This window comes from Primulina eburnea, chromosome 10 (genome assembly GCF_022965805.1).
Source record: "Primulina eburnea isolate SZY01 chromosome 10, ASM2296580v1, whole genome shotgun sequence".
Lineage (NCBI taxonomy): Eukaryota > Viridiplantae > Streptophyta > Magnoliopsida > Lamiales > Gesneriaceae > Primulina > Primulina eburnea.
The window spans coordinates 16,558,502-16,581,566 of record NC_133110.1 but is presented as its reverse complement, the minus strand read 5'-3'; the positions used below and the strand labels follow the sequence as shown (position 1 = coordinate 16,581,566).

At 39.6% G+C, this 23,065-nt stretch overlaps 1 protein-coding gene across 1 annotated transcript; it reads right to left on the bottom strand.

Annotated features, from left to right (window-relative positions):
* Nucleotides 1-624: 624 nt before the first annotated feature.
* On the bottom strand, nucleotides 625-1,050 carry LOC140842942 (uncharacterized). The gene has a single exon (XM_073211148.1). It carries the CDS (start codon nucleotides 1,048-1,050, stop codon nucleotides 625-627), a length of 426 nt encoding a protein of 141 aa, XP_073067249.1.
* Nucleotides 1,051-23,065: the final 22,015 nt, after the last annotated feature.

Here is a 23,065-nt window from a genome sequence, read left to right as displayed (position 1 = left end):
TGTTTGTTGGACTGAAGATTTCGAAATGGAAGAGGGAATTGTGATAAGTGTTCTTCGTTTATGTGTGTTTCTGCCCGATTCAGTCTTTAAAAAGCGCGACCGCGGGTGCGGTATATAAGCACCACGGGTGCGGTATACGTTCGGGGCTGCAGCGCAATTTTCAATTTAATTGACCGCGGTTGCGGTGTTAGGCGTACCGCGGGTGCGTTGATTCTTCGGGCTGTGCAGCGCGGGAGCGGCGTATGTAAGACCGCGGGTGCGGTGAATGTTCGGCATTTCATGCATTTGTTCGACACTGCAAGACCGCGGGTGCGGCGTATGTTAGCACTGCGGGTGCGGTGTATGTTCGTCAAAAATATTTTTTTGTCTCAAATTTTCAGTCCTGAAAAGAAAAAAATTGGGATTCATTAAATTTTAGGAAGATATAAGCACACATTATATCAAAAATACACTACAAAAAAAAATAACATGATACAAAAACATAAAATCAACATCGAAATGAAAATGCAAAAGAAAACAAAAATTTGGGTTGCCTCCCAATAAGCGCTTGGTTTAACGTCATCAGCTTGACTACCATCAGTCTATATCAAGTTGATCCGCCCAAATGAATGTTGTCAAGGTGCCTTACTTCATTTCCATAGTATGGCTTAACTCTTTGCCGTTCACCTTGAAAGTCCGTCCATCATTGCACTTCAACTCAATTGCACCGTGTGGGTACACTGTTTCGGCTGTGAATGGTCCAGACCATCGTGATTTTAACTTACCAGGAAACAATCTCAGTCGAGAATTGAATAGTAACACCTGTTGTCCTGGTTCGAAGTCTCGTCGAAGAATCTGCTTGTCGTGCCATTTCTTGGTCTTTTCCTTGTATATCTTGGCATTTTCGTAAGCATCATTCCTGAATTCTTCCATCTCATTCAACTGCAACAGTCGTTGCTCTCCCGATGCTCCCATATCAAAATTGAGCTTTTTGACAGCCCAAAATGCTTTGTGCTCCAGTTCCAAAGGTAGATGGCAAGCTTTCCCAAAGACCAACCTATACGGTGACATCCCAATAGGGGTCTTGTATGCAGTCCTGTACGCCCATAATGCATCATCTAGCTTGATCGCCCAATCCTTCCGGTTTGTCCTTCACGGTCTTTTCTAGTATTTGCTTGATCTCTCGGTTGGATATTTCTGCTTGCCCATTAGCTTGCGGGTGGTATGCCAGTGTCACCCTGTGCTTCACATCATACTTGGCCAATAGTGAGTTAAAATTTTGTTACAGAAATGCGTACCTTCATCACTGATAATGGCTCTAGGCGTTCCGAATCTTGTGAAGATGTTCTTGTGGACAAACTTAACAACAACTCTAGCATCATTTGTACTGGTGGCGATTGCTTCCACCCACTTTGACACATAATCAACAGCAAGTAAAATGTAAGATTGACCAAAAGAGGATGGAAATGGACCCATAAAATCAATACCCCAGACATCAAAAAGTTCCACCTCCAAAATATTTGTTAGTGGTAATTCATGTCGTCTAGAAATATTGCCAACTCTTTGGCATTTATCACATGACTTGACTAAAGTATAACTGTCTTTAAATAAATTAGGCCAATAGAAACCTGACTGTAATACCTTAGCTGCTGTTCTAGATGCTCCAAAGTGTCCACCGTAGGGTGAGGAATGACACTGCTCTAGAATCATACCCGCTTCTTCCTCTGCTACACATCGTCTGATTATCTGATCAGCGCATCTCTTGAACAAGAACGGATCGTCCCACAGATAAACTTGGCATCATGAAGAAATTTCTTCTTTTGATGATAAGTTAAATCTGAAGGTAATTCTCCTGCAGCAAGGAAATTAGCTATATCTGCAAACCACGGATGTGTAACACTTATCTTGAAAAGTTGTTCATCTGGAAACGACTCGTTGATAGCTCCACCTTCAGTTCTTTCTTCAAGCTCTAGTCGTGACAAGTGATCTGCCACCTGGTTCTCACAACCCTTCTTGTCTTTGACTTCAAAGTCAAATTCTTGAAGTAGGAGTATCCATCGTATCAACCTGGGCTTGGCATCCTTTTTGGCAAATAAATAGCGAAGAGCTGCATAGGTCAGTGAAAACAGTTACCTTAGTGCCAATAAGATATGTTCTGAACTTGTCAAATGCAAACACCACTGCTAGCATCTCTTTCTCAGTAGTTGTATAGTTCTGTTGGGCTGCATTAAGTGTACGACTTGCATAGTAAATAGCCTTGAACATCTTGTCTCGCCTCTGTCCCAATGCTGCTCCCACAGCATAGTCGCTAGCATCACACATAAGCTCAAATGGCTCCTTCCAATCAGGTACTATCATAATGGGAGCAGAAATCAGTGCTTTCTTGATCCTGTTAAACGCCTGCAAACAATCATCGTCAAAAATAAATGTCGAATCTTTCTCTAACAAATTACATAAAGGTCTAGTAATTTTAGAGAAATCTTTAATATAACGACGATAAAACCCAGCATGTCCCAAGAAGCTTCTGATCCCTTTAACATTCTTTGGTGGTGGAAGATTTTCAATTGCCACAACTTTGGCCCTGTCAACTTCTATTCCTTTAGCCGAAATTTTATGGCCAAGCACAATACCTTCTGGAACCATGAAGTGACATTTTTCCCAATTTAAAACTAGATTCTTCGCTTGACATCTCTGCAAAACAAGCATCAGATTTTGCAAACAGTGATCAAAAGATGAACCAAACACAGAAATATCATCCATAAAAACCTCCATTATTTCCTCAACCATGTCAGAAAATATGGCCATCATACACCTCTGAAACGTAGCAGGTGCATTGCACAATCCAAATGGCATTCTCCTAAAAGCAAATGTACCGTAAGGGCAAGTGAAGGTAGTCTTCTCCTGATCCTCCGGTGCTATGACAATCTGATTGTAACCTGAATAACCATCTAGAAAGCAATAATAATGATAACCACCAACTCTATCAAGCATTTGGTCAATAAAGGGAAGAGGAAATGATCTTTCCTAGTAGCATCATTCAGTTTCCTGTAGTCTATGCATACTCGCCAACCAGTCACTGGACGAGTTGAAATCAATTCATTGCTCTCATTTCTCACTACAGTTATTCCTCCCTTCTTAGGCACTACTTGTACTGGTGAAACCCACGAGCTATCAGATATAGCATAAATAACACCAGCATTTAACAATTTTAATACCTCAGCCCTCACAACCTCTTTCATTGCTGGATTAAGCCTTCTCTGATGATCAACATAGGGTGAATATGACTCCTGCATCAAGATTTTATGCATACAAACAGTAGGGCTAATTCCCCTTATATCAGCAATTGTCCATCCCAAAGCAGATTTAAATTCCCTCAACACCCTCAACAATTTCTCTTTTTCAGTACAAGTAAGTAAAGAAGAGATGATTACCGGATATGTTGAATTTTCACCTAAAAATGCATAACAAAGGTGACTTGGAAGTTCCTTCAATTCAGGGGATACTTTTGGTACCTCTATACTTTCATCTTCAAGTAGCTCTACATGATGCACATCAATCTTTTCTTTAGGCACTGTATCGAGAGCAAGTAACTCCTCTTGCACGTCCCAATCATCTTCATCCAGTATAGACGCGGATTCCAACAAGCATCTCTCCAAGGAATCTTTTGTCAATCTACCTGCACCAACATGAGATACACATGAATCAATTACATCAATGCTATTACAAGTACTTACCTCATTTGGTTCTTTGATTGTGTTGTAGATGTTGAACATGACTTCTTCTCCACCTACTCTCAATGTAAGCTCACCCTTGTGCACATCAATCAAAGCTTTTCCAGGTGGCCAAGAATGGCCTTCCAAAGATAAGCGGAGTGTCCTGATCTTCTTCCATATCTAGAATGACAAAATCAGCAGGAAATATAAATTTGTCTACCTTTACCAGAACATCCTCCACTATACCCCGTGGATATGTAAGTGATCTGTCCTCCAGCTGCAGGGTAATAGTGCTAGGCTTCACCTCGCCAAGCTCTAAAGTCCTGTAAATAGAAAAAGGCATTAAATTAATACTGGCACCTAAATCACATAAAGCTTTATTTATTCTAGAACCACCAATAACACAAGGAATAGTAAAACTCCCTGGATCTTTGAGTTTCTGTGGTAGTTTTCTTTGGAGTATGGCGCTACACTCTTCTGTCAACTTAACTGTCTCAAACTCATGCAACTTCCTTTTCTTTGACATCACATCTTTGATGAACTTTGCATAGTTTGGCATTTGCTTCTAAAGCATCGGCAAATGGAATGTTGATATGAATCTTCTTGAAAATCTCCAAAAATTTGGCAAATTGATCATCCAATTTCTTCTTTTTGAACCTCTGTGGATATGGAAGAATTGGCTTGAATACCGGAGGTTGTTCAACTACAACTTCAGCTTTGGATCCCTCAGTTTCAACTTCTTCAACAGTTATCTCATTTTCATCCTTCTCATTGGAATTTTTACCCTCAAGTTCTCTTCCACTTCTCAAAGTTACAGCTTTGCATTGCTCCTTTGGATTCACTTCAGTGTTACTTGGAAATTGACCTTTATTTTGATCTCTCAATGCATTAGTCAATTGACCAATCTGTGTCTCCAATTATTTCATTGTGGCACCCATATTTCCCATGTGAGTTTCCATGCCATCAAGACGAGATTCAGTCCTAGCCATTCTTTTATTAGATTCAACAACAAATGTCCCAACTAAATCCTCAAGTGAAGGTTTACCTTCCCCCTTTGATGTATTGAACACGGTGGAGGATTCAACACATTCTTATTATTGGCATATGAAAAATTTCATGATTTCTCAAACCAGGATGATAAGTGTTAGGGGGAGGGTTACCTCGATATCCTCCATAGCCACCAAAATTCCTATTGTTGATATAATGAGCCTCATCAGGAATATGTGGTTCTTCAGTAACAACCGATGCATTTTCAACCTCTGATGTACTAGCCTTATTCATTGCATGCAATTTGAGTTGTCAAAGCTGAAACTTGAGCGGTGAGTGATGTAATAGGATCTATGGCATAAATTCCAGCTTGCTTTCTTTACTCCTGACCTTTCAGACGGCCACTGATAACTGTTAATTGGTCATCTGTTCAAGCAAGTCATATGCTTGATCGGGTGATTTGGCAAATATTGTGCCATCAGCTGCTGCATCAACAGTGCCTCTTGTTTGTCCATTCAAACCATTGTAAAATAATTCAATCTGTACCCAATCTTCAAAACCATGGTTTGGACATCTCCTCAACAACTCCTTATACATTTCCCATGCTTCATATAATTGCTCAAAATCAGTCTGCCTAAAAGTACTTATCTCAATTTTCAACTGTGCAGACTTCGCAGGTGGGAAATATTTTGCAAGAAACTTAGGTTGCTAAATCCTGCCATGTAGTAATACTCTCCAAAGGAAGCGATTGGAGCCATCCTCTTGCTTGGTCCCTAAGAGAAAAAGGAAACAAACACAATCGAATTATATCATCAGAAACACCATTTATTTGTACTTGTGTCAGTAATTTCAAGGAATGTTCTGAGATGTAAATGAGGATCTGCAGTAGCGGCTCCCCCAAACTGATTCTGTTGAACCATGTTTATCAATGCAGGCTTGAGCTCAAAGTTATTTGCATTAATAGTTCCTCGTGCTATGCCCGAATAATGAGCATTCAGTACCGGCCTTAAAATGATCTCTGATGGGAATTGCAGGGGGTGGATTTTCATTATCTCTGTTTTCAGCCATTGCTCGAATCTCTTCTCTTCTTGCCTTTCTTAATCTTCTTGCGGTTCTTTCGATTTCAGGATCAAAGATAAGCAAGTCAGGATTTTGCGATCTTCGCATGCACTGTCAAACAAAGACAATAAACAAATCAATGTTCAATGTAGTACAATAAAACCAGCTCTAAATTAAAATCTAGACTAATTGGTAACAATACTAATATAAATTCAAATTTGACATTCCCCGGCAACGGCGCCAAAAACTTGTTGCGTGTTTTCTTGATTGCTAGCAAGCGCACGACGTCAAGTTATAGTAAAATGTAATTTTGAGTACAAGTGTCGATCCCACGAGAAATGTATTTCTAAATTTATATTAATGCTTGTAATTAAAATAGTCTCGATTTTATTTAGAATATTCAATTAACAGATTTGTTCACCTCAATAACTAGATTGAAAATAAATTTAATTGTATTACCAAACAAAGTTGAACATCAATGGAAATAAAGATCTAGAGGTCCGATTTCACGCAACTATCCACCATGTGCTATTTTGTGTAGCTATATTATAAATGTCCTTCTTATTCATTAGCCAAGAATTCTATAATTATCTACTCCCTCTCCCGAGTGCTAAGTAGATACTAATTATCTAACAAAGGATTGTAACGTCCCCATCAACAATCTATAATTAAATAACACAATAAGCACTAACTTCTTTTTATGGCTTCAATAGAAATAAATGTCCTCCCGAACTATATAAATACCATTGATGTATTTTTCCCTTTCTTGTTTATAAATTCCCTTTTCCAAGTGATAATTTATAAACATAAGAATCATTCAAGATATGGCCAATAAATTGAAAGCATTAAGATTGGAAAAACACAAATGAACAATAAGAAAACTTATATAGCATAAATCATAAATCCCAACACATGGTTTCTAGTTTTGTTCCATCATTCCTCTAGAAATAAAAATTAGTTCATAATAAAAATAACACAACAATACATGAATCTTAAACAAAACATATCAAATAAGAGTAAAAATAAAGAAAGAAGAACTTAGAACAAGAGTTTTGGAGTGTAATGAAATTTCTGTCCAAAATTGTGCAAGAACTTTCCCAAGATCTTCAATCTCTTCTTTGTAGCCTCCACCCTTTTCCTTTGCTCCTCTATGACCTAGATGATGAATAATAGAGGCCTTTTATAGTCCTAGACAAATCTTATACGCAAAACATCAAAGTCAGCAACTCCCATGCGCAGCACACCAAAGTTTCAGAATTTCCGGACTCTGTCTGTGCATTACCGTGGGTGCGGTGTAAGTAGGACCGCGGGTGCAGTCGTGCTTCGCAACAAAAATCAGTCTTCAAACATGTGAGACCGCGGGTGCGGTGCTAGGAGGGACCGCGGGTGCGGTGCTGCTTCGGCAGAAAAATCCTTTGCACCTTCTAATTCATCACTATACTACTCCAAATTCTCATTTCTAAGCTTCCAAACTACAATAACAAAAACAACAACAAATCAAATAAAACCTGCTCAAGAATCACAAAATTCCAAGTTAAAAACAAGTAATAAAAGTACAATAAATTGCACTTATCAGTGCACCACAAATGCTTGAAAAGCAAAGAAGTGAATGGACAAGCGAGGACAAGAAGAAAGAAAATCTAGACAATATTGCGAAGGATATTCTCTACAAAACACTTGACAAGAATACCTTCAGCAAAATCAAAATGTGTCCTACAGCAAAAGAGATTTGGGAGAAACTCATCCAAATCTGTGAAGAAAATGAACATGAAAAGGAAAACAAGATGTCTGTGGCAATGAAAAATTTTGCAAATCTCAAGATGTAAGCTGGAGAAACTCTAAGCGAGTTTGATGAGCGATTCAACAGCTTAGTAAATGAACTAGCAGCTTTGGGAAAGGAACTTGGCAATAGAGAAGTGACACTCAAGGTGATGAGAGCTTTACCCATGGAATGAGATGTCAAGACAATGGCTATGAGAGTTTCAAAAGATCTGAACAAGTTGGAGCTACATGACTTGTTTGTAGATTTAAATGCCTATGAGTTTTGAATTGGAAGTAAGAAGTGGAGAAGAGCGGTGTTCCCACTATTTGTTGCAGTAGGCTTTGTATTGTTTTCGATTGAATGTCCTTTTTGTTAATTGATGACGTGTACACCTGAAGGATCAGCTGATAAGCAATAGCTGATAAGTTCATAACTGAGTGTAGCAACTGATCAGTCAGTTGTCTGCGTAAGTTCAGTTCAGCTGATTCAATTGTCTTTATTAATCTGCGCATTAATCTTCAGTTATAGGCAACTGTCAGTTTGAGTATTGTTCGGTTACTGTCAAACTTCTTGATCAGTTAGTCCAATTGATTCAAGCACTTAGTTTGTCAAACAACCGAAATTTAGTTTCCAACAATCATAAACATAGTTTTATTTGCGGAAACTAGCGACATTCCTCGGGTTGTGTGAATCTTCAGCCCAGCTAGTTCAACCATCAAGTCCTCTATTAACATAACACCATGCTCACCTACATCAATCACACCTACCGAGTTTATTGACTTAACAAACATTAACCATTATAACAAGTAATACATAGACATCCACATGCAATAGTGAAAATATTTTTACTTAAAATAACTTTTCATGAACATGCATACACTTAAACATTTTTCCTTTCATCATATCATTTCATATTTCCTTCCATCATATCATATCATATTTCCTTTCAGTATATACGTATACATTTTCCTTTTTTTTTTTGAATTTGTATCGTTAATTGTGACTTTTGTATCAACTGAAGGTCAATGAATCCATCTAAGTATAACCACAGTACTGGGCGACGGAGAGATCTGCGACACTCTCACCTGTCAATTATGCCTTGGTCTTACATATCATCATAGCATTTATGATTGTCGCGCTCTCTCTAGGGCCTTCTTCCGTAAACGGGTTCCCTCTGGGACCTTTTCCCTCACGATATCCCAAATCACATCATCATATAATCGTATTACCGTGTTAGTCACAATCACTTCACCTCCTTCAACTTTTCATATTGTCAACACTTATAAAAATTCAAGCATATATATAAAAATCATTTTTCTTTTAAATTAATCATACATCATGTCTTTTAGCATTAATGTTTCATTATGATAGGATCGTTTAAATGTGGAAAAGTGTTTAGAAGAGGGGTTGAATAAACACTTATAATTTTCACAACTTTTTCTCGATTTATGAGTCAGTTTAGTGATAAAATGATACTCGAGAATCTTGTAAGTGAATATCAATCAGTTAACAAAGAATGTGAGGAAACAAACTGACTGATAGATAGAATATAAACTGAAATAAGAAGACATGAGATTTTATGGATGGTCGGAAATTTCAAAAACACCTACGTCACCCCTTCTATCTCAAGGATATGATATACACTAAAAGACTTTGATCGATACAAATAGTTGTACAGACCCACTTCAGTGTTGGACTTAACAAGTCCAAACTGAAACTCTTAGTTACAAACTTGTTTACAGTATTAGAACTGAAAAAATTTAGCACAACTGATCTCTTCAAGATCAAGTATTACAGTTTGTGCTTGAAAGCTCGAAGTATAGCCTGGAAGCTATGAATTTATACAATAAGCGTGAGATTTGATGTTTGCAAGAATTTCAGCAGAGTAATAGAATAATAAATCAATCAGTTTATTATGTTGTGTTCTGAGAGTTGTTCAAAGTTGTTTTTCAGCTGTTCTTCTCTGCTATTTATAGGCTTCCCTCCAACTGTAATATTAAATACGATTTGAAGCTTCTATCTGTTGCTTGCCACGTCAACATTCCTATGACAGTCGTACACTGTAGCTTTTCTGAAATGCGTCGATCCCACTGCTTGTTGCAGTCAGATTTTGTCGGTTGAATGCCTTTTTCCTTAACTGATGACGTGTATAGCTGAGGGATCAGCTGATCGAATGTAGTTGATAATCTCACAACTGTTTGTAGTAACTGATCAGTTCCAACTTATCAATCACTTTTCTGCGTAGTTCATTTACCTTCGAACTGGCAACCGATAGTTTGCATATTTTAGATCAGTTTCTATCAGTCTTCTATATCAGTTAGTTTAATCTATTAAACACTCAATTTGTCAAACATCCGAAATTTAGTTTCCAACACATTATATAATTTCATAAACATTTAAAATAAACATATTAACATTATTTACAGCATTCATGGCACTGCCAGGACGTCTAACATTTTTCAGGTGTAAAATGATTGTTTTATCCATAGAAGCATAACTTTCTATCTTTATCCCTAGCCCTCATAACGACATCCCAAATCATTCCATACTTAACCTATTACCTTAAAACACTCCCTTAAATATTCCTTGGGCTTAAAATTTACCTTTTCGATAATTTCCTCGATTCGTTTTAAACTTAGACGTATATCACTGTTTTGACTCGTATTGATTCGAAACTTAACCAAATTTTACCAAACTTGAACCAAAGCTTAATAACACCTAACTAAACCTTATACAACCAAATTCCATCCCACTAATTCCCTTGAACACGCCTAAGAAGCTACTGAATTTTTCTACACAAGAGTCCTAGTCCTAATATGATTCGAACCTAGGCTAGTTTTGCCTCCAGCCCTTAACCACCATGTCCAACCTCTACCATCCATCATAGAACCTAGGACAAACCCATGACATGCTGGTGGGTCGAACCTACCAGCCCAAACATGCTCAGACCCTTCGCCCAAGCTCTAGGACTCCTTGCGCAACTCTCATATGCGCGGCTTCTTTCTACCCTCGTTCCAGCCATCGTGTAGCCCATCAAGGATCCTGGTTCAGCCTCTTAAAACCACTGGACGTGACCTTGATAGCAGCTAGCAGCCGCATGCACGTAGGAAGCCGCCCGTGCCTTAGCCAAACCCTAGGACTCTAAAACATAATAATTTCGTTCAAGCCTTCTCCCATACGTGTGCAGCCCTTTTCTTGGCATCTATGGACCCTTAACATGTTTAAAAAACATCCCTTCAAGATCCACTACCATGGCAGCCTCTTTGTGCATTATTAGGAGGAATTTAAAAATATGAAAACACTAGTTTTGTGCAAGTATAGCCATAAAAACGAAAAAATATAAAGTGTAACATGTTTTTTATGCAATCATGTATCAAACACATACTATGGTATGAAAGATGAGAAAAAGAGATTAAGGCGTGCCTTTACGTATATTACGCACAAAAAATGGCTTGCGATGCGAGGAATTCGACGTGGAGGAGACCCTATGCTAAATTTCCTTCAAAACCGTGGCTTTCTTCCCAACTTTCACGTGGGGTGTGTGTGCGCCTTGGTGCTAGGAGAGTTCTAATGAAATTTAGGGTGAGGTCGTGAGTCTTGTAGGGTTTTGGGGAGGCTTCATTGGATTTTATTTTAATTAAAACAAATGGTTCAAGCTTAGGCCCATTAACATGGCATAATAGGCCCATTATTCCCAATAGTTTATATTTAAAATATTTTATGTAGAAAAGTTTGTGAAAATATTAGCCGAGTTCTCAAAAAGTCCATATTTTGATCAAAAATCGAATACCGGTTTAAAATATGACTCGACATTTAAAAACACCCAAAATTTGCCTTTTTCGAAAATACCATTTAAAATACACCATACACTAAACAATTTAAAATAATTATTCAATAAAAATCCTTCTCCCTCTTATGTCCATCGGTCTCCGTTCCTCGATCGCATCTCGAATAACCTTTAAAACATATTTTTATGCATTCTAGTTGAAAACCATATTTTAAGCATGTAAACATGCCTACCATATTTACGAGATGCAATTAAAACAATTTAATTAAAATACATAAGAAATTTGATAATCTTGGATGCATGTGGTTCATGCGGACCTTCAATAAAAGTGAGAAAAAGTCAAAAACGAAAATTCTTGAAGGATGTGAATTAATTGTGACAAAAAAGATATGATAAATTATTATTGGGAATATAGTTAGGAATAAGGCCCAGAGGGAGCCTCTTTACAGGAGAAGACCTCAGAGGAAGCCCGACGATCGTATTTTCATTTACGTCGGTGCCTAGTGTTCGTCCCTATGCGCAATAGTGAGCTAAGACTGATCAGTCGACCAAATGATACAGCTACTCACTTTCAAGTATCAAAATTCACCCAAAATGATAAATGATTGAATGCTTTATGATTTGACGATTTATGATTAAATTATGCCTAAAAATTTATGTTAGCTTATTTTGAATAAAAATATTATTTTTAATGCATGTGCTTATATATGTATTATTTGTTACTCATATTTAGAACGTACTGATTCATTAGACTCACTAGGTTTGAATGTTGCAGGTGATGTGAGATTGAAGGAGGCGCTGGCGCTTGAGTGGATCGAGTCCGGCAGTACCCTCCGAAGGGACATTATTGTAACGTCCGAAAAATCAGTCCATGTAAACCGCATGCATGCAAAAATTATTTTAATTGCTTAATTATTTTATTTAATTTCTTTTAAATGCTAGCATGATGTTTATTATATGATTAAATATGTGATTGCATGATTAAATGATAATATGACATGATTTCATGACAATAAGGATTTTACCCGAATATTCGATAATAGGCAGGGAAAAAGAGACCGAGGACGAAAAAGACAAGAATATGTATTTTTAATTAATTAATGGCAAGGCTTCCTAATATGATTTAAAAATGATTAATTTTTCTAAAAATGTTAGTGTTTGAATTATTTTACAAGTCGAGCTCGATTTTTTCCCGGGAAACCGGTTTTGGGCAAAAAAAGAGTTTTAAAAGAGCAAAAATAATATTTTTTTGGAAACTAAATTTATAAACTTTCATGTTTTAATTAATTAAGTATTATTGGGCCCAATTTAATTATTTTAAGTAGGTCTAATTACCCTTAAACTTGCAAGCCCAAGACCAAAACTTATTAATATGTAATTAACTTTATAAATAAGTAAACCTAGGTCTTTTAATATCAAAAATCATCACAAAACATCCGTGAATCACCCTTGCACACACAATTCAGATTTTCGAAATTTAGGAAGAAAAGAAAAGCTTGGGTTCTTCGTCGTCCGGTCGTCCAACGTCGCACGCTCGCCGAAGATCGAATAATCGAGTATTATAAAAGCAAAGGCACGTTTTCTAAATGTAACGCCCCAGATTCGACGACTGTCCTCACTATACCAAGACGAGTCTTTCCAGCGTGCTTATGTCCTCACTCACACGCACCATAGGAAACTTCCCAGGAGGTCACCCATCCCAGAATTGCCCCAAGTCAAGCACGCTTAACTGTGGAGTTCTTATGTGATGAGCTACCGAAAAGAAGATGCACCTTCGTGATATGAGTAGTACAAATCAAATCTTTTACGCCCTCTTCAACTGTACACTCCATTACATTGAACAGTCTCGGAATCCCTCTCATTCTCGTGTGGGTCGGTTCATTCATGTTCCCTCCACCTAGAAGCATGTCAGGAGCCGCTCATTGTCCGTGCAACTGATGGCACCGGCGATCACCCCCCGCCCTCTTCGGCCCGGGCCTCACATGCCCACCAGCTTCCGCTTGGTTCGTCCCTGAACCACACCGTACTAAGAGAGGTCGGCTCTGTTACCAACTTGTAACGCCCCAGATTCGACGACTGTCATCACTATACCAAGACGAGTCTTTCCAGCGTGCTTATGTCCTCACTCACATGCACCCTAGGAAACTTCCTAAGAGGTCACCCATCCCAGAATTGTCCCAAGTCAAGCACGCTTAACTTTGGAGTTCTTATGTGATGAACTACCGAAAAGAGGATGCACCTTCGTGATATGAGTAGTACAAATCAAATCTTTTAAGCCATCTTCAACTGTACAGTCCATTACATTGAACAGTCTCGGAATCCCTCTCATTCCCGTGTGGGTCGGTTCATTCATGTTCCCTCCACCTAGAAGCTTGTCAGGAGCCGCTCATTGTCCGTGCAACTGATGGCACCGGCGATCAACCCCCGCCCTCTTCGGCCCCGAGCCTCACACTAAACCCTTTCAAACATCATACAAATCATAATATGTGTGTTTTAATTGTTTATACTTGAATAAAATAGGAATTCGATAATTTTTACGGTAAATGTTTATTTTCAAAAATACGTCGATTTTGCGCTTCTTTTTAAAACTTTTTTGAATCCGACGGACACGCTGCCTAAATATGATAAAATATGAATGATTTATAGCCAAAACATGATAAGTAATTGAGAAAACAAAGCTGGAAATCATGGGTTAAAAATTAGAATTGAAGAGCCGTGAGTTTTTGAGGTTAGTGTGCATGTGTGTTTCAAGTTGCTCATTTGTGGTGCATGGGGCAATGGGGCTCGACCAGGTCTGGGGTTGGGTCCTAAGGGTCGTGTTCTAGGTCTGGGTTTGGTCCTAGGGCGGCTAGGTACGTGGGAGTGGCTAGGGAAGAGTCCTAGTGAACTAGGACTCTCCCACAAGCTTGAGCACGGCTGTTGTGGTTAGGGAGAGAGGGCAGCGGGGCTAAGGGCGGGCCAAGCTGGTCAAGCAGGGTCTAGGGCAGAGGGTTAGGGTTCGGATCATGGTCTGGTGCGGCCTGCGTTCATGGTTGCTGGAGGGATTAAGGGCCGAGACTAAGGGGTAGCAGCTTGGGCGTGCGCAGCTCTTGTTTCTGTGCGGGGTTGCAGCGCGGTTCAGGGGCTCGCTGCTGGGGCTTGGGCGAGTTAGGTAGGTCCTATAGGGTCTAATGATGATGGGCAAGGGCTGTGCCAGGGGCTGGAGTGGCTGGCCTGCCGCTGGTTCAAGAGGGCATGAAGAAGCACCAACGCGCAGGTTGCTGTCATGTTGGTTCATATAGGTTGTTGGTCACGTCCAGGGCCTTGGGCTGATCTGGGACGAGGCTTACGTGGTCTAGGGTCAGTAAGGGTCGAGAGGGGTCGATGGTTTAACAGCTGGAAGAGTCCTAGTTGGGCTAGGAGTCCTAGAGATGCAAGGAGTCTCACCCACACACACTTGCAGATTTGGTCTTACTTTGCAGCAGGATTTTACTGAGCTAGGGGCTGTTTCTTTGGGCTGGGCTTGTTCAGGAAGGTGCCTAGGTGGGTTGGCTAGGGTTTGGCTCGAGGTGGCTTGGGCGCGGCTCGAGTAAATTGGGAGATGGCTCGATGGTTTCGATTAGGTGTCAATATTTCGAATTTAATAAAAAAATTGAATCCATGGGTCACGGGTGTGGCTCGTGACTTAAAAGGGTAGAATAAATACTAAAAATGTTATGTTTAAAATTTGGGATCAAAATAATGAGTTTTGGAATTTTCCGAGATTTAATCGCCGCACGAAACGTTAATTAACAAATTAATTGAAACGCCTAGTTTTAAGCTTTATAAAATTATGAAAAATTAGGTTTAAGCTTAATAATTATAAAAAATATAAGTTTTTAATTTGGGAATTTTATATTAAGGTATCATTTAATTCGGGATTAAAACGCGTTAATATATCTTATTTAAAGATTAATTTAAAAGTCATCGATTTAAGCCAAATAGATATGAAAAAAATTCAAGTACGCTTAAATAATTATTTAGAATAATCCCATATCATTAAAATTAAGAAAAAAGATAAATTCGAGAATTTTTACATCCAGGGGCAAAACGGTCTTTTATACTTAGGAAAATACGAAAACGCTTGGCAGCGTCCCGAAGGATCATAACGCATGTTAAATGATATTATATGATTTAAAATAATGATTTTGACGATAATATGTATTTTTATGATTTATGGTAAAGTTGTGCAATTTATACTGTTTAAAATGATATTTTTGAAAAGCTGTCTTATTTTATGATTTTTAAAGAAAATGAAAAATATTTTGAGGAATGTGAATTGACTGTGACAAAAGATATAATATATGATTTGTGGGGGATCCGTTTATGTTGAGGACGTAGAACTTACAATTTTGTGGTGATGTCGTGAGGTGAAAAGGCCCCAGAGAGAGCCCATTTACGAGAAAAGGCCCCAGAGGGAGCCCATTTGTGGGAGAAGGATCCAGAGGGAGCTCGTCTATGGGAGAAGGCCCCCGAGAGTGCTCCGACGATCGTATTTCCATGGTGGAGCCTAGTGCACACCCCCATGGGCCATGTGGAGCTAAGACTGCAGTCGACTAAAGGATAAAAGCTAGTCACTTTCAAGGATCAAACTTCACCCAAAATGATATGTGATTGAAAGCTTTACGATTTTAATGATTTTTATGATATATGATTTATGATGATTATCAAAGCTTATTTTAAATGATTTTTAAATTGATTTATTTATGCTCAAAGCTTATTTTAAATTATTTTTAAAGGATGTATTTATGCTTAAAGTTATTTTTAAAAGGAATTTACTATTTATAATTTTTAAATCCGCGACGTTTTATTCTAAACCGTTGCTATCATTTGCGACGGTACACAAACAACCGTCGCGGATTTAAGATCGGCGACGGCAAAATACCGTCGCTATGTGGGACAATTCAATTTAAACCGTCGCAAATAGCGACGGTTTAGTGAAAACCCGTCGCTAATAGACGCAAATTATCTATAAAAATCCAATTTCGGTTCCATTTTCCTCCACACCACTTTTAAATACTTAAATTTTTCTCTTTTACACGATTTTAGTTTCGATTTAGGTACGTTTTGTTTCAATTTTTGATTAATTTTTTAAGTGTTAGTTATCATAGTTATATCATAGTTTTTTTAAAAAAGTATTAACTTATAAAAATAATTTTTTTATTTTTACTAAAAATATAGCGACGGTTTAATAAATTTAAAGACCGTCGCAACAATAGCGACGGATTATAAACTGTCGCTCAATTAGCGACGGCGTCTTCGGTTATGAACTGTTGCCGATTAGCGACGGTTTTTTCACAAACCGTCGCTAGTTTTTATTTTTTCTATTATTATTAACGGCGTACATCGCACGCTGCGGATAGTTGTATTAACAGTGTACATATGCACGCCGTGAATAATAGTATTAACAGCGTGCACATGTACGCTGTGGTTAATCTTTAACTTTCAACAGCTTCCAACTTTGCAGCGTGCAATGCGTGCGGCGGAAAGCCCATATGCGCGCTGCGGAAAGCTATTTTTGTTGTAGTGTAGGTTTGTATAATACAGGATTTGATGATTTTTTGGAGGCGGTGACGATTAAGTCGATCGAGTACAGCAGTACACACTCGAGGGCCTTTATGTTTCCGCACTAGCTTATTAGATTAAATGATTTAAAGATCGTGTTAATAATTTTATTATAGATATTTATTATGCTTTATTTTTATTGTTAGTTGATCTTTTCAAAGGTTAATTTATGAAGTTTTGGTTAGTTGATGATTTAGGATTTTATTTTATGCACTGGAGATTTTAAATCGTTAAATTATTATGATTCATGATTATGTTAAATTATTTAATTTAGTATTTAAAATTTATAATTTGAAAAAAAAAGTAGTGGTCATTTCAATTATTTTCCGCATTAGCTTATTAGTCAAAGTTTTAAAGATTTTGTTAATGATTCAATTAGATATTTTTTTGATTTATTTTGAAGTAAGTATTGATCTTGACATAGGATTTTGTTAAATGACGAGTTAGGGATTTTATGTACATTAAATTTTTAGATTTAAATTAATTTTAGATGTTGGGATGTTAAGTCATTTTAAATATGAATTTCGAATTTTATGTTTTTTAAAAAAAAATTGTATGATTTTAAAGTTTAAGAGTAGTAGGTGTTTCACTAACCAACCATTACCAGAACTACCTCGGGACCCTAAAACCCCGCCTAGACCTTAGCCATGAGCTGTAATAGCCGAGCCCGGTGTACGGTACGGTTTAAGCTTTACTTGTTATTTGGGTTTTATGATTAGATGTTTAGAGTTGTGTTTTGGGCCATAGTATTATTGGTTATTGTTTTATTGAGGTATTAGTTGGTGTTGATTGTTCGTTTCAGCGTTTCGGATCTATTTTTGTGGCCTTATTACTGTTCATTGCCGTAGCAAGAGTGCACCCGCGCTCTTAGAGGAGTGCCCCCGCAGTGTACTATTCATCATTTTGGTTTTGGAAGGCCGTGGCATGACCGCACCCGCGGCAGTGCAAGGACCGCCCCCGCGGTGTGCACCGCACCCGCGGTAATCGTAGCACCGCACCCGCGGTGTTCGTGCATGGAATTTTGTTGGATTGCCGTGAGCTTAGCGCACCCGCGGTGCTTGTGTGACCGCACCCGCGGTGTAAGTATGGGCGAGATATTTAGTTGCTTTTTGGGAGTTGTTGGCCATTCCATACCTTATCTCTTATCTTCTTTTCGAGATTTCCTCTCTAGGGCAAGGGTTTTCTCCATTTTCAATTGCTTCCTACCTTTGATTCTTGGCTTTGTTTGGATTTTCGACTAGAGATCGACGTTCTACGTGGTATAAGGAAGCTTAGGTAAGTTTTTGGTGCGATTCTATTAAGGTTTTGAGTTAAGGGTTGACTTGGGCTTGTTGTTTGAGTTGATTAATGGATTATTTGACTTGTACTTGTGGATATAGAGTTGATATTGGTGTTGTTTATGGATTATTGTTGTAGGTGGTGTACCAAGAGTTAGTTTGGAGGTGTTCTATTGGTTTGTAAGTGGAATTTCATCCTTTTTGCTCACATGATGATATATGTATTGTGTTTTAAAGGTTTCAAAGTGTTATTCCCTTCCATTGATCCATTGTTATGTATTGATTTCATTGATTATCTATTGGAGGCATTGTATGTCTCACTATTGTTAAAAAGGGAATACAAGAGATATTATGAGATTGTGAAACGACGGCTTTAAATGATATTCAGAGTTCAAATGTTTTATTGGATTGATTGAATCATAGTCAGAGCATTGCATGCAATTAGTTGATCAACGCCTATAGGCTTATATCCCTCACAGTTATCGATTTATATCGATGGGATATTTGCACCCACAGTCATAGATACTATTGATATCAATCCAACCAGAGAAAAGAGAAATACCATCGTATTGTTATCCTATTGATATGCTATTGCTACAGTTATTGCTACAGTATTCATGTTTCAGAGTTGATGGTATTTATGATTTCAAAGTCATGATTTACAGAGTATACTATGTATCATTGCTATGTTAGAGTTCCACTTGCTGAGATTTATTCTCATTCCAGTTTATTCATGTGATGCAGATCAGAGTGGTGACCCTGGACGTTGACTGTGGATAGGGGTCATATGCATGCACCGTTGGAAGGAAGATTATTTTGTATCATTTTGGGACATGATCATAAGAATGATTCTTTTGTATTTTGTATATCATTTGAATGATCATGTATTTGTTTTGTAAACATTTTTATGAAATGTATTTTGAAACTCCTTCCATATTTTAAAGAAAATTTTAAATTCCGCTGTATTTTTAATTGTAACGGGTCAGGGTGTCACATTTAGTGGTATCAGAGCGGTGTTCTTCGGACCAATGCATATGACTTCGTCTACTTTCAACTGTCCGGGTATGTTTTCTTGCATCTATCCATTGTTATATATATTGATTGGTGTCTTGTGAGCAATTGTAGAGTATGCCTCCTAAGCGTAAGGCGGCAGAGGGTGAGGATAGTTCTTCCTCGAGAGTTGTCGACGAGTTCGGCAAGTTGCTTAAGGAGCAGGCTAAGGTGCATAGCGAGCAGATTCAGCAGCTCATTCGTATGCAAGGAACTGGACAGGGTAGAGGCCAAGTGAGAGGTCAGGTTGCTCAGGCTGTTGGCACTGATGCCGTCTTTTCTGCTTTCAAGAGGATGGATCCACCGGAATTCGCAGGTAGCACCGATCCTCTAGTTGCTGTCGAGTGGGTCAAGGCGCTTGAAGCTATCTTCGATCATCTCCAGTATGAGGACAAAGACAGGATTAGTTGTGCCATTTTCATGTTGGTTAAGGCTGCCCGCATTTGGTGGAATGCGACGAAGGTTGGTGTGACTGTTGCGACGCTGAAGTGGTCAGAGTTCACGGACTTGTTCTACGACAAGTATTTCCCCGATGCACTTCGAGCGAGGAAGGTTACGGAGTTCTTGGAGCTTCGACAGGGGAGCTTGGATGTTGGTCAGTATATCCTGAAGTTTGAGGAGGGTTGCTTGTTTGCTCCGTATATTGCTTCGAACGACAAGGACAAAGGCGCTCATTTCATTCGAGGCCTTAGAGCGGAGATTCGCCGTGATATCAACATGTCCAAGGCCGTGACTTTCAAGGAGATCGTGTCCAAAGCGTTGTTGGCCGAGCAGGATGAGAAGGATATCGCCAGGGAGAGGCAGGAGAGGCATCAAGCTGTTGCTCAGAGAGGCCAGGGTTCTAATCAGAGGGGCAGGGATCGTTTCAAGGGCAAGGGCAAGATGGAGCCGAGTCCTAGACCATCGCCAGTTCCAGTTGTTCCATTTGATCCCGAGAAGCCTTTGTGTCAGAAGTGTGGCAAGCATCACCGTGGAGAGTGCAGATTTGGCACTCAGTCTTGCTATCGTTGTGGCACGGCAGGCCACGTTGCCAGAAATTGTCCTAAGGGAGCTAGCCAAGGGAGAGTGCAGGGTCGTATCTTTTCGATGACCAAGGAAGGTATTAATCATGATTCTTCATTGATCTCTAGTACTATTTTGATTTCAGGCAGAGTAGCTACTACTTTGATTGATACTGGTGCTACTCATTCTTTTATGTCTGATTTGTTTTTGAGATCTTTGGGTATAGTTCCTTCTATTCTTCCCATTCAGCTTAGTGTTGTTTTGCCTTCGGGAGATGTCTTGTGCCCGACATCGATTGTCTTTGCGTGTCCTGTTCGTATTGAGGAGCGAGTTGTCTTCGCTGATTTGATTGTTATCCCTATGGTTGCCTTCGATGTTATTCTTGGCATGGATTGGCTTTCGACTTACCGTGCAGTTATCGATTGTGTTGCTAAGAAGGTGACTTTTGCAGATGATGGCCAGGGAGGAGTTCTCGCCAGCTCAGGTACTTCGCTGGTCCTTCCTTTTATTTCTTGTCTTGAGGCTGAGAGATTGCTGTGTAGAGGTTGCGATGGGTTTCTTGCTTCTATTGTGGATGTTGATAGACTGGTTAAGTTGAATATTGATGATATCGATGTTGTGAGGGAGTTTGCTGATGTGTTTGAGGATGATGTTCCGGGTTTGCCACCGGACAGAGATGTTGAATTCGTGATCGATTTAGCTCCAGGTACGGTTCCTATCTCTAAGGCTCCGTACCGAATGGCCCCTACTGAGATGAAGGAGTTGAAGGCACAGTTGCAGGATCTTCTAGATAAGGGTTTCATTCGTCCGAGTTCTTCGCCTTGGGGAGCTCCGGTTCTTTTTGTTAAGAAGAAAGATGGTTCCTTGCGGCTGTGTATCGACTACAGGGAGCTCAACAAAGTGACTGTCAAGAACAAGTATCCGTTGCCACGGATAGATGATTTGTTTGATCAGCTCCATGGTGCCACTGTGTTTTCGAAGATTGATCTTCGGTCTGGCTACTATCAGTTGAAGGTTAGGGAGTCTGATGTCCCTAAGACGGCTTTCAGGACCAGGTATGGTCATTTTGAGTTTCTTGTGATGTCGTTTGGTTTGACCAATGCCCCTTCGGTCTTTATGGATCTGATGAACCGTGTGTTCAAGCCGTTCTTGGATAGCTTCGTCATTGTTTTCATCGACGATATTCTTATCTATTCCAAGACCAGAGAGCTTCATGCAGAGCATCTCAGAGTGGTGCTTCAGTTGTTGCGAGAGAAGAGGTTGTTTGCCAAGCTGAAGAAGTGTGAGTTTTGGCTGGATCAGATTTCTTTTCTAGGCCATGTCGTTTCGAGAGATGGCATTGCTGTTGATCCATTGAAGATTGAGGCGATTCAGAATTGGCCTATTCCTACTTCTGTTTCTGAGGTACGCAGTTTCCTCGGTTTGGCGGGTTATTATCGTCGTTTCATTTCAGATTTTTCCAAGATTGCCCTGCCATTGTCCAATCTGACGAGGAAGACTGTGAAGTTCGAGTGGTCTATTGATTGCCAGAGTGCATTCCAAGAGCTGAAGGATAGATTGACGACAGCTCCTGTTCTTTCATTGCCTAGTGGTTCTGAGGATTTCGTTGTCTATACCGATGCGTCGAAGAGAGGCCTTGGTGCAGTTCTGATGCAGCGAGGTAAGGTTATTGCCTATGCTTCTCGCCAGTTGAAGGATTACGAGAAGAATTATCCGACGCATGATTTAGAGCTAGCAGCTGTGGTTTTCGCCCTGAAGATTTGGAGACATTATCTGTATGGCGAAAAGTGTGAGATCTTCACAGACCACAAGAGTTTGAAGTATCTGTTTTCTCAGAAAGAGCTCAACATGCGGCAGAGGAGGTGGTTAGAGCTTGTCAAGGATTATGATGTGACTATCAGTTACCACCCAGGGAAGGCGAACGTTGTGGCAGATGCGTTGAGTCGCAAGTCGAGTACTTCATTGAGTTCTTTGATTCAGAGGCCATTGTTGATGGATTTGCATCGAGAGGAGATAGATCTGGTGATTCCAGGTACCATTGCTCGTCTTTCAGCGTTAGTCATTCGATCTACTTTGACGGACAGGATCCGTAGAGAGCAGTCGACTGATGTTCAGTTGACAGAGTTGAGAGCTAGAGCAGAGGAGAGAGGGAACTCAGAGTTTGGTTCGAATGGTGATGGTTTGGTGACTTTCAGAGGCCGTATTTGTGTTCCTATTGGCGACGATATTCGTAGAGACGTCTTGACAGAGGCTCATACCGCGCCATATTCGATTCATCCAGGCAGTACGAAGATGTATCAGGATCTTCGTCGACTCTATTGGTGGCCAGGTATGAAGAAAGATGTTGCTTTGTTCATTTCTCAGTGCCTTACTTGTCAGCAGGTGAAGATTGAGCATCAGAGACCTGCTGGGACATTGCTATCTTTGCCGATTCCTCAGTGGAAGTGGGAGCATATCACTATGGATTTCGTGACTGGTCTTCCCAGAGTTCAGAGAGGTTATAATTCCATTTGGGTCATCGTTGATCGATTGACCAAGTCAGCGCACTTTCTCCCAGTCAAGACGACGTACTCCATGAATCAGTACGCCGAGGACTACATTGCAGAGATTGTTAGACTTCATGGGGTTCCTGTGTCGATCGTGTCTGATCGTGACCCCAGGTTTACCTCCGAGTTTTGGAAGAGTCTGCACAGAGCTATGGGTTCGCGGTTAGCTTTCAGTACAGCTTATCATCCTCAGAGCGACGGTCAGTCAGAGAGAGTCATTCAGATTCTTGAGGATATGCTCAGAGCTTGTACTATTGACTATTCTGGTAGCTGGGATTCTAAATTGCCACTTGTGGAGTTCACGTACAACAATAGCTACC